General features: G+C 35.9%; 1 protein-coding gene across 3 annotated transcripts in view; it reads right to left on the reverse strand.

Annotated features, from left to right (window-relative positions):
• Positions 1–12,685, reverse strand: part of usp24 (ubiquitin specific peptidase 24) — a 72,416-nt gene that overhangs the window by 35,437 nt on the left and 24,294 nt on the right. For 2 of the 3 annotated variants that reach the window (XM_051873930.1, XM_051873931.1), the window contains exons 9-24: positions 12,560–12,634; positions 11,623–11,781; positions 11,427–11,541; positions 9,336–9,439; positions 7,574–7,681; positions 7,405–7,500; positions 6,265–6,426; positions 5,580–5,675; positions 4,076–4,183; positions 3,818–3,967; positions 2,419–2,550; positions 1,391–1,502; positions 1,077–1,153; positions 837–977; positions 690–743; positions 488–603 (exon numbers count right to left, since the gene is read on the reverse strand). In XM_051873930.1, coding sequence (XP_051729890.1) covers positions 488–603; positions 690–743; positions 837–977; positions 1,077–1,153; positions 1,391–1,502; positions 2,419–2,550; positions 3,818–3,967; positions 4,076–4,183; positions 5,580–5,675; positions 6,265–6,426; positions 7,405–7,500; positions 7,574–7,681; positions 9,336–9,439; positions 11,427–11,541; positions 11,623–11,781; positions 12,560–12,634 — 1,805 coding nt within the window. The remainder of the gene's footprint in view (positions 1–487; positions 604–689; positions 744–836; positions 978–1,076; positions 1,154–1,390; positions 1,503–2,418; positions 2,551–3,817; positions 3,968–4,075; positions 4,184–5,579; positions 5,676–6,264; positions 6,427–7,404; positions 7,501–7,573; positions 7,682–9,335; positions 9,440–11,426; positions 11,542–11,622; positions 11,782–12,559; positions 12,635–12,685) is intronic. The other variant, XM_051873932.1, reaches the window with a different exon arrangement.

Below are 12,685 nucleotides of genomic sequence, written 5' to 3' on the forward strand. Positions count from 1 at the left end.
ACAAACATAGTCAGTTATGTCTGTGAACGTAAACAGCAGGGAAAGAAATCGCATGTGTATATCAGATCTGTGTATTAAAGCGACAGCTGCGTAATATACAGTACCTACTGCTGTATCTGCTGTTAATATGATCCGAACAACAAAAGAAAAACAGAAAATCACTCACTGCTCTTGACTGAATAACTTCAGTAGCTTTAATAAGGCTTCCCCCTACTCTTATGTAAGAGTATTAAATCTGGAACCGCTCACTTGGAGAGACAGTTTATGATTTATGGGGATTATAAAAAAGGAGTGGGTGGACTTTTGCCATTATAGGCTGATTGTTTACACACACGTTTGTCATCTGTGTTTAAACACCTTATAAAAGTACATTTTGCATAATAGGTCCCCTTGAAAAATTAATAGTAGCTTAATATAAGTATATTAAAAATAATATAAGTAGTAAATTAATATAATAAGCTCCTCAAATAAAAACTAGTCCTCATACCTAGATGGAGATTGCACTGATGTGGCGACCGTTGGCATAGCAGTGGCTGTCAGCATCTTGGTTGCCCGGGTAACAGCATGTGTGAGGGTCGGGCCGCCCAGCGCAGAGCTAGCAGCCTGTGTGTGATATAAGGATGAGTTTTATCACAATTATCATCACAAGGGAAGAGGGAGAGAGTGTCATTTCACACTGTAACACACACCTCCAATCTCTTGTAGCAGTCAGCAATGAATTTCTTATGTAGAGATACTGAGTCCTGTAAAAATACACACACAATAAAAGGTTTATTAACAGAGAATTATGGAGAAACTATGTGCACTGATAACAAAAAAAAATCAGGGTTTCTGACCTTCTTCATTTTGGGGTTGAGATTTATGTAGCTGTAGGTAATGATGAGCTGTATGGCTTCATTTGCGATGTCCTCGTCTGGAGATTCCATCGCAATTCTCCAGATGAAGTCCATCCCAGCCAGATCCAATCGCTCCACACACTGAGAGAATCAATTATATATATATATATTTGCCAGTCTAGACATTAATGCTGGATTTTCCCTATCAATTTTACTGAGAACAAGCAAGGAATCTCATACCAACTGTGTTCCCTGCCGTTTGAGACGGTGGTCACTGAGGTTTACATTCTCAAAGAAGGTCTTGAAGAGGTTAAACCCTGTAAGACATGATGAAACCCAGAGAAAACTCACATACTCAAAATACCACTTCATGCAACTCCACCGCATGGTGCTAATGAGGGCATTTTTCTGCGAGGGTAAAATTAGCACAGTACCCACAGTGGTTTCCTGCAGATGTACAGGATGCAATACCTCAAGGTACAATACTTACTTAATGTGGAATTACTGCGGTTTTAAGTGGAAGTGGTGAGTGATATTTGTGGCTGAAATCTTACCATTCATAGTGATCTCATAAGGCTCCAGTTTGAGGATCTTCTCTTTAAAGAGCTGCTGTTGAACGTCACTCTCTAGATCATGCTGTCCTTTAGTGAACCATTCGAAACACATCTACAGCAGGGAGACAAACATTAACAAAACTACTACATAGTTTGGTAAAATGCAACGATTTCTAATAGGGATACACCAATACCGATACCAGTATTGGTTCCGGGCCCGAAACTGCGCTCGTGTACTTGTACTTATTAAAATGCTCTGATACCAACAACCGATACCATGCAGCGTGTACAGTACAGTGCTTGTGACAGAAACATAGAAACGCGAATATAATATATATCCTATTAAATCACGTTTCATGTCTTCTTGCACTTCAATGGACAAATTCCTACAAAATTATGTCAAAATGCCGTATAGGCGAGTATCCTTGTGAAACATAGCCAGTTATGTTTTAAGTGATTGTAAACAGTTGAGAAAAAAGGCGTGTGTAACAGTATGTTGGATAAGTGCAGCTCTTAAAGTGACAGCAGCCTAATAAACCTACTGCTGTCTTTGTCCTCAATGTTAATCTAACAAAAAAAGACAAAGAGAAAATCAGTCACTGCTCTTGACTGGTTGAGCCCTGCTGGAGCAGCTCTAAATATTCAATGTGCTATTAAATTAAAGATAAAATACGATACCGCAATAATATGAACAGTGACAGTAACAGTAGCTTCTACAATTCATTTTAACAGGCATAATTAGGCATGAAAATAACTGAAGGAAATATCTATTTGCTAAGCCAACTAAACTGATTCATATTCTTTTGGTTTGTCTGCCCAATATTTTTAAAATCAAAAATGCAATTAAAATACAGGTATCGGTACTCGGTATCGGCAAGTACTAAAAATATCGGACGCGTTCTGAAAAAAGTGATATTGGTACATCCCTAATTTCTATACTACAGAACTGAAAAGCCATTAAACATACTTTATTTAACAAGTTCGCATAAATAAGTTACTTAAAACAAACAAAAACAACACCACCACACCTCTCGATCCAGCTCGCACACATCCATGCCGGACACTAAGCATTCCCAGATCTCTTTGGCTCTATTCCAGACCAGGTACAGACTGGCCTCTTGCAGGAAGAATGCAAGGAACTTCAAGTGACCCTCCAAATACTGGAAAAATGTGGAAAAAATAAATGATAACATCAGGTAGTCAAAACCACACTTCTCTTCTGAATTCTTTTTAAATGTGAGGCATAACATGAGTCACCTCTGTAGTCAACAAATATATTTTTGTCCTGTGCTAATTCTTCAGTCAAATAACAATATGACTCATCTGTGCCCCAGAGGAAATTACTAGACTCTTTACTCTGTAATAATTAACTAGAAGCTAGAAGTCGATCGTCTTTTGTAACATCAAAAACTATGTAATATGCTGTAGATCAATAGTTCTCAACCCACTTAACATGCACATACATTGTAAGAGTTTCACTAACACTAATGAATAAACAGTATTATACAGTAAGGCTATTAAATAGCAGTCACAGACTAGTTAGTGAGCTGGTATAAGCCACCACAATCATCAAAAATATAGAACTGGTGGTATTTTGGGTTAAGGTTAAATACACTATACTAAGATGAATGGTTAATAAAACATATGGACACTGATCCTGATAAATAGAATTAACATCATACCTGCACGCAAATCCCTCCCAGCTAACACACAACGTACCAGTTATGGAATTTACTGGTACTTTTTTGGTAACGGAAAAACTCTGCAAGGCATGTTTTTTAAAAGTTTAACTTTTTAACTTAAGTGTTTTGGAACGCCGTGTCATGCACACTGCAAAAGACGGGAACGCAAATGCCAAACATGTCCGTGTAGAGTGTTTACATAGAAAAAGAATGAAAACGTAGCATATTGGAATGGAAAAATGCAGTCTTTGTAGAGGAGTCAACAGCTTTTATGCACGTCTTTCAAAATAAAAGTCTTGCATCAGAAAAACATTTCGAAATATTTTTCGTGTTGTAGATAACTAAAAAAAGTGCATATTTTATTTCATTTACCTCTTTGAGAACCACTGGGAGCACAAGTTTTATGGTTTTCTTCTTTTTAAATTGAATTTTTTTAATTATTATTATTATTTTTTTTATATCATATCAGTTTTTTATTATTATATCTATTATGTACGTACACTACCGTTTTGGGAAATCATTCTAATATGCTGATTTGGTGCTCAAACATTTCTAATAGAAAGTCTATACATTTGATCAATTTAATGCATCCTTGCTGAATCAAAGTATTCATTTCTTTAAAAAAATGACTGTACCAAAAATTCAAATAACCGTGGTACTCATTATTGGCAATCATCAATCGAGCTGTGATATAAACATCAAGTTTTCAGTATGACTAAAAGAAAATTGACATGTGGCAGCGTACCTCCTGATAGGAGTACCGTCCATCGACCAGTGTGGACCCAGAAAGACCATTGGATCCCGCGACGGACACGGCCAAGCGATGACATGACACCAGAGAGCCTGTGATCAGCTTCACTATCTCAAAATTCTTCTTCAGGTCTTGGATTATACTCTAATAGAGAAGATGACACAAACTATAAATGCAAAGCCATTACGTAGCACCAGATGTGTAAAAAAATGAACAGGCCAGATGGTCCGTCTGGACGCTGTCTGAACCTACCTTGTCTTGTTTCTGGTAGGTCTGTTTGATAAAAGACCGGGTAATCTCGTGAAGCTGCCGCAAGGCTGGAACCACCCACACTGTCTGAGGGTTAGTCTGCTGAGACGACTACAATACAAGCACAAACACACAGATATAAACACACAATGACATCAACCATAACACACATGGTGCATTCACTGAATACAGCAATCTCAATCTGGGTCAATGACGTAGAAATATGTACTTTCAAATGGTTTAGTAAAACTTCATATCATTTTCAATTTAATGACTCTAAAATGTCATGTGGTGTCACCATCAAGTAAAAAGTAATAAAATAAAGCTTTTTTTTTTTTTTTTTTTCATCTGAGCAGTACAAGACCTTGTTTAATTTTACCACAAATTGGAATGCGCACAAAAAAAGTTGACTAGATTCTAGGAGTTTCTGTGGTTGTTTTAAAAAATTTTTTTTAATTTTTCGAAAAAAAATTATCTAAAAAAATTCGCACTCGATCCTCTCCTCGGGTCAATTTGACCCATCATAGGAAATGAATGGGAAATACAATACATTTTTTTTAAATTAAAAAATAATCAAAATCTACAACAGACACACAATCTAGAACAGACATAAATGAAGGGATGATTATTTCGGCCACTAAAAAAAAAAAAAAAAAAAAAAAAAAAAAAAGGTAGTTGTGACTTTTTAATCTTGCAATTCTGACTTTATTTCTCACAATTGTGAGGAAAAAAGTCAGAATTGTGAGATTAAAAAGTCACAATTACCTTATTTATTTTTCATTTAATGGTGGAGACAAGCCTCCATGGGATAGGACTATAAACTATTTTTCAAAACATTTTTTTTTTTTTTTTACAAATTTCATGAATTATGAATTCATGAATATCATGAAGAGTCGCACCACATGACATTTAACAACCTGAACACTAACTTTGTTTTGTCATAAAATGGTCAAATCATCTGATTTTTTAAGAGACTTATTGACATGGAGTCATGTGGTTTTGAAGGGGTCCTTTTTATGATATCATTTCCTGTTTTATGTTTTTTCTACATGTTTGTCTTCTTTTAATGAGGCTTTATTCTTCATTGTGATATCAGAACTCCCAGAAATGTTTTACTTTATTCCCCCCAAAAAATATTCAAGTTATTACACATGTGAAATACTTTTTTTTTTTTTTTTTTTTTTTTTATTAAATTAATAAAAGGAACAAAGAAATCAGCATCATGTCACTGACCCCTCCATTACCCCAGGCTTTGGTTAGAGTCTCTGATTACCAAACCTTTAAAATCGTCCAACAACAGAATGATTGAAGCCAATAGTCATTAGTTAATATTTGGATTTGAAGATCAAACCCCTAGAGGTTCCCTTTGTAAATCACACACATCTTTACAGTACTTCCCTGTGAATCAAGTGGCAATCATGAGTTTGCAAATCAAATTCTGTTCATGTGAGATTCAGTTGAGTTATGATTGGTCAGTGTTAAACTTAAGGGGTGGGTCTTCTCTTACTTTAGCCAATGAGCTCGGTTTCTTCTTGCCCCAGGTGCCAGTAAGAAAAGAGACCTGTGTCTCGCTGGGAGACTTTGAATCCTCCTGTATTTGCATCTAAAGAGATAAACTTCAGTTTGTATTCAGTGAGCGCCACTAAAGAGTTTATGCGGCAGACGCTGCACCCAAATCCCACCAGAGGCTGAAGCGCAAAGATTGAGCAAAGTGAATGCCTGTGTGTGCGTGCGTGTTTGGGGTGAGATGAGGCAAGCTGAAACGAGAGTGCCAAAAATATACATTTAGCACTAGAGACAGAACAACACCTTTATACTCCCAGGATCAGCTCTTAAAATAGCCCACTGCACAAATTCTAGCCTGAAAGAGAAGCCAGGAAGCTCAAAAATGTGTGTCATTGCGTTTCTGTGTGTTTACGGTCTATAAACTTCTGAATATGGATTTTGAGGAAGGAGCATAAAGCAGATGGAGGAGAACAGGAGATTTGTGTGAGAGACTCTCACTCCAATTCAGACCACCAGAAGCAAGACAGACAGCGACTTACCATAATGACAGAAAAACATAATAATAATGTAGCAGTCACATCATAAAAAAAAACATCAGATTCCTATTAGTTGAAACACTGAAGGTGAAGTGTACGGCAGACTCTGGAGCCATTATTGGAATTTTGAGAATTATGGCATCAGCTCACCTTCTTGATGTCTTCGATGCATTTGATGATGTAGTTCCTCTTGACAGTTTCTTTGACGGCGTATGCGTCGCTGAGGATGGTCAGGTGTTCTTCCAGGGCCTGCTGCACTAGAGTGGTTGGTAAGGTGGGGAGATGTGCCAACTCCCACAATACCTCTAACACCTGACACACAAGCCACAAAAAAAACACACACAGATACTGTTTATTTTTTGTCATGCTCCAAAGTCGCTTATGTTCACCAAGTCGGCAATTATTTTATCAAAAAAAATCCTGTAATATTTTGAAATATTATTACAATTCAAAATAACGGTTTTCTATTTGAATATATTGTAAAATGTAATTTATTTCTGTGATGCAAAGTTGAATTTTCAGCATCATTACTAGAGTGTCATGTCAGTGTAACATGATCCTTCAGAAATCATTCTAATATGATGATCTGCTGCTCAAGAAACATTTCTGATTATTATCAATGTTGAAAACAATTGTGCTGCTTAATATTTTTCTGGAAACTGTGATACATTTTTTAAGAATTCTTTGATTAATAGAAAGTTCAAAAGAATGAAACTGAATTTTTGTAACAGTATTCATTTAAAAAAAATAAATCTGAATGACCCACATCTTTTGAATGGTAGTGTAGGTGGTAGCATATTAAAATCTATTGTCAAATACAGAAAATAACTTTAACCAGGTTTAACCTGACCACCTTCAAGTGGCATGTGAAAGTGAAGAAATATATTAAGATTGTATAATACAATATTTATCAGTCATATAATTTATCTAATATAATATACAGGTGATTTGGGTTTAAAAAATGGTTTAATTAAATATTATATGTAGCATTTTAATATTATATTCATGTATTCCTACCCTGTGGAGTATTTGTTTAAAGATTTCTGTACATTTTTTTTTTATATATTACTACATTTTATGATTTAAATGTAAATAAATAACTTCTTAATGTTAAACTGTAAATCACTGCAGTGCAATAATAATCCACTTTCACTAGCTTCAACAGTTTTACATCAATCACTGCCTTTCGCGTTTCAGCACTGTAGCTTATTAACAGCTAGCCAGGATCAAAGCCCAACTTTCAGGTGAGGGACAGAAATACACATGCAGTTTAATTCTGACGACACGCACCTTTCCTGTGGTTGCCTCAGAGCGAGCCTCCCTGCCGATCCGTCCAATCAGACTCAGAAGTTTCTGTCTCACGCGGTCACTCTCCACCTCCCAGCTCTGAAAACACACAAGGCAGAGTCAAAAACACACTTCACAAAGATGAAAGAGTCCAAAGGAAGATGGACAAGACCTTCTGTATGAGGACGAAGAGGTGGCTGAGCTGGTCAAAGTTGAACTTGACGGCAGCAGCGGCGATGATGGTGTGGATGTTCTCTATCACAGTGGAGGATTGACCAGCCTGCACACAAAACATCAGCATTTCGCTCATATATAAACAAACTAAATAAAATTAATTTTAACAGCAATTTTATAATAAAAAAGCAATATAAAATATTAAATACAATATAATATAATACTATATTAAAATAGTAATAATATAATTTAACAATTTTACAAACTGTATATATTTAGGCAGACTAACCATGTAAGGATGACCGAGTTACTGCATTACTATTTTTGCCTTGTTTTCTTGTGATAACTCAAGATAAGTGGATTTGTTTTAATACCTTTTAATATGTTAAAATCATGAAAAAAATAATATGTGATCTTGAGACCAGTGTTACTATTTTACACCGCTTATCAGCTCAGACCAATAATAGACAACGCAGTACGAGCTCAGAACAGGTTTAGCCGCGGGCCGATCTCGATACAGTGAGAAAGCGTTTGAATTCTCCACAGTATTAATAACATCGCTGTGAGATCTGGTAAGCAGCAAAACAGAGTTTTCTGTTATAAACCATAGATATCAGAACAAACAGTGCTGACGTGAAAACCAGGAGAAATATTGTGCCATGAACAAACAAGCTATAGAAGGCTTTTCAGTCCACAAATCATGGATTTAATGTAGTAGCTCTAACTGTAACCATGGTATTGTGGCAGAAATAGTTGAATATTTTTACATTATTCATTTCAGGGCTTGTACAACCTTTTGAGAGTGAAATTCAAGCACTTTAAGGACTTTTAAATGCATCAAACATTTTTTTCCAGCACTTCAAAGCTCTTAAAATGATCCAATTTAATTGTTTTTTTTTTTTTTTTTTTTTAATGTGATGACCAAAAACATTATTTGTTCATCTCTCAAAGATTGTCCCCATTTGTAAAAGTTTCAAGATGTGGGAAAACTAACACTTGGTGGCAAACAAACACTTTTATATAAAAAAAAAAAGATACGAAATTACCACTATAACCAATAGATGGCGACAGAGGAGCACTTATTGGCTTATTAACCATTTCCACTACCTATTTTTTTTTTTTTTTTTACTTTTTAATTTATATTTAGACATTATAAAATCACTATTATAAAATATCAAATCAACAAAAAATCTGTTTTTCTCAAAGTTTGGCAGTTTTTTTGTACTAAAGTAGGAAGTCACATAGGGTCATGAAAAACAATAACTGAGACAAAGCGTTCCTTTTATAATCACTGAAGCTGTCGGTCAGTTCAGTATGATACTATAGAGGAACAATGGTACATTTATTAAGAGTAGAATATTTAAAATTTTCCCTATAAATATAGGTTTTTGCAAGTTACTGTTGTTAATAAAAGTTCATTTTATCTGCATCTCAACTCAAGCTCAGTGCTTTACTGTCACGTGCATTTCCAAGAAATAAACATATAATATTATTAGTAACTGCACTTGGTACATAAAGTTAAACTAAATGATGCAGTCCTTGTGTAATGAATTAATCTCAAGATTGTTTACAGCTTCATTTCCATCCTGAAAATCAATGGGAATGCAGATGGACGCCAAGTGAACTGCTCTCTATTCATTTAGATCTTATTCAAAAAGACATTTATAGCCTTCTGTGCAAAATATTTCTGAGAATCAATGTCAAAAGTTCATGCAGCTTTGATGGAGCATGGAGTTGATGAATATCTATAAAAAGCTTACCTGTATTTTCCATATTTTGGAGAGTTCATCTAATGAGAGCTTACTGCCCAACAGCTCAATGATTCCCTTTATTCTGTCACAGTACTGGGCCTGGTCAATGTTTCCTACAGCACACACACAAAGAGAAATATTTTGCTTATTTTATTCATTCTTACAACTTTATAAAAAAAAAAAAAAAAAAAAAAAACTTTTTCCATTGCACTCTCAAAAAATGAGAAAAACTAGCTCCCGACAGATGTAAAAACCTCTTAAAGCTATTCATCTGTAAATAAAAAAAAACTTGAAACATACTGTATTTTCCCCCCCTTTTACCCTCAAGTTTACAGTCAGTACTTTAATAATTGCATGTTGCATTGGTTTTAAATAGCAACCTAAGGACCACAGAAAAGCTTTGAAAAGGAGAAGTGCGAACAAACAAAATCTTTATGAAAAATAAATACATCCAGAAAAACATCATACATTCCTTATAGAGAGAAAATCCACAAATTCCATCCTTCCACAAAAAAATAATATTTACTTTAGACCGATAAGACAAAGAGATTTCAGTCAGGGAGAAGGCACAAGTGAAAGAGAAAGTTGGCATAGAAAAATGAAAGTAAAAAAAGAGAAAATGAAAGGAAGAATGCAAATAGAAAGTTAAACAAATCAAAGGAATTAAAGTGAAAGAGATGAGCAAAAGAGAAAGTGAGGGGAGAAAAAAGAAAGTGTCTTGAGAAATGCAAACAGAACAAAGAGAGAAAAGACAACGAGGCAGTGTTAAATAAAGACAATTGAATAAAGAGATGATGACACAAATGAGTGGGTGAGGTGAAAAGACTTCAGGCACAAAGCAACAGTTTGAGACTCTGACTTCTGAACACTTAACACACAGATGATTCGCTCAGTGTAAAAATGTGAGCGTCCACATACACAAGACACGTCATAGAGCCTTATTTAAAGGATTAGTTCATTTCAGAATTAAAATTTCCTGATAATTTACTCACCCCCATGTCATCCAAGATGTTCATGTCTTTCTTTCTTCAGTCGAAAAGAAATGAAGGTTTTTGAGGAAAACATTCCAGGATTTAATCTCCATATAGTGGACTTCACTGGGGTTCAACGGGTTGAACACGATCCCAGACGAGGAACAAGAGTCTTATCTAGTGAAACAATCGGTCATTTTCTAAAAAAAAAAAAAATATTAAAAATGATATACTTTTTAACCACAAATGCTCTTCTAGCAATGTTCTGCGATGCGCCACGCATGACGTAATCACGTAATCTCATTTTCTCCTCCAACTTCAAAATCATCCGACATCGTTGTTTTACCTTTTTTGTAAAGGCTGTTTGACTTAGTCTTTGCACGTTTGCTTTGTAAACACTTGCTCGGTACTTCCGCCTACGTCACATGTGACCTTACCAACGTGATTACATAATGCGTGGCGCATCGCAGAGCAGTGCAAGATGAGCATTTGTGGTTAAAAAGTATATATATAAATATATATTTTTTTAGAAACTGACAGATCGTTTTGTTAGATAAGACTCTTATTCCTCGTCTGGGATCATGTAGAGCTCTTTGAAGCTGCACTGAAACTGTAATTTGGACCTTCAACTCGTTGAACCCTGTTAAAGTCCACTATATGGAGAAAAATCCTGGAATGTTTTCTTCAAAAACCTTAATTTCTTTTTGACTGATGAAAGAAAGACATAAACATCTTGGATAACTTGGGGGTGAGTAAATTAAGAGGAAATTTGAATTCTGAAGTGAACTAATCCTTTAAGGGACTGTATTCTATGCTTTCGCAGCATTATATACTGCAGCATTCACTTATAAAGTTAGTTTAAAACAGTGAAAATTACAATATTAGATGAGCATTTTCCACCTTCTCTCTGACACTTTTTAAACAGGCTATACCCTTAAGACATTAATATGTTAATGTCTTCCATGTGATTGCTAACCTTGCATATGAAATAAGTGATTTTGATATGTTTTCTTAATTTTTCCCCCCGTGTGGTAAACCATTATGAAACTGGAGAAGATTAACAGGCCCGGTATGGGTTTTATATGAGACTAAATGTTAATATGTTAAACTCGAACAGGGAAATTCTTACCTTCCAAAGCTATTGACAGGACTGAGTTTTCTACAAGCCAATCCAGGAGTCGGTCCGTGTCAATGGCGTTCTTCACAGTCTTGGATACTGTGCTTTCCTCAATGAGTTTCGTGACCTATAAGAGCACAGGGCCATCAACATGAGGGAGAACTCAGGCGTGAACTTTAAGCACTAGAAAGGAGAAAGGAATTTGAACCTCTTTAAGGGAGTTCATCTTGGCACTGAAGTGGGGCGTCTTGAGCATTCGGAGGAGGATGTCCAGCCGAAGGTCATCCACGACGTTCACCAGCTCCCGCTGGAAACGCATGCAGAGGAGCTTAATGGCCGACAAGAGCTCTGGAATACTCACCAAACGCTTTAGAGAGAAAGAGACGAACATAAAACGAGAGAAACAACAAGGGGGGAGTCAAAGTCGTCCATTACAGAAATTTAAAACAGGATGATAAATTTAATTTTAAAACATTAAAATTTTTAAATTTAAAACATTATACTGTAAACAACCAGAAGAATACAGCAAAACCAGTGTGAATAAGCAACATTAAAATTTTCAATTTATTTTTCCCAACTTCGGTACTGAAATTTTAAAAAATGTGATGACACCAACATTTTCCCCTAGCTCTTCACCGAGCGCTTACACAGATACACATGAGAGCGTTTGAAAACAGCACTATATGCAGCTATATTAGGGATCTGCTGATAGACGCCTGCTTTCAAACGCTCCCGTGTGTTTCTGTGTAAGCGCTTGGTGTTTTTTTTAAATTCATCATTGTAGCCAATCACAGACATATCTGTTGAGCGTGTGAACACAATGGCCAATCAGAGGAGTTTAAGAATCCGCTCAACAGCACTCAAAAGAAATGCTGGTATCGTCACATTTTTTAAATTTCACTACTGACTTGTTACCGAAGTCGGTACTTTTGACAACATTAAACAACACTATTGTTTTCAAACAGGTTTCCCAAGCACTTGCCCATCTGTCATTGGTCAGTCAAGCAGATAGTCCCGCACCAAACTCACGCCATTGGTCAGGTCAATGTTACTATGTTACTAGCTATTTTGATAGTGCAAGGGGGGGGGTAAAAATCTGTAAAAATCTTACACTGCTGCCCACCAAAGTGATGCAGGTTCCTCACCTTGTCTTTCAGGTCTTTCTCCTCCAGGTTCTGCACGTATGTTATCATCTTATGGATGACTGGGTCCAGCATGGGCTACAAAATACAACAAAACAAACCACATTAAGGTGACCACGTCCTCAAAAT

The sequence above is a fragment of the Ctenopharyngodon idella genome, chromosome 20 (genome assembly GCF_019924925.1).
Source record: "Ctenopharyngodon idella isolate HZGC_01 chromosome 20, HZGC01, whole genome shotgun sequence".
NCBI classification, from domain to species: Eukaryota; Metazoa; Chordata; class Actinopteri; order Cypriniformes; family Xenocyprididae; genus Ctenopharyngodon; species Ctenopharyngodon idella.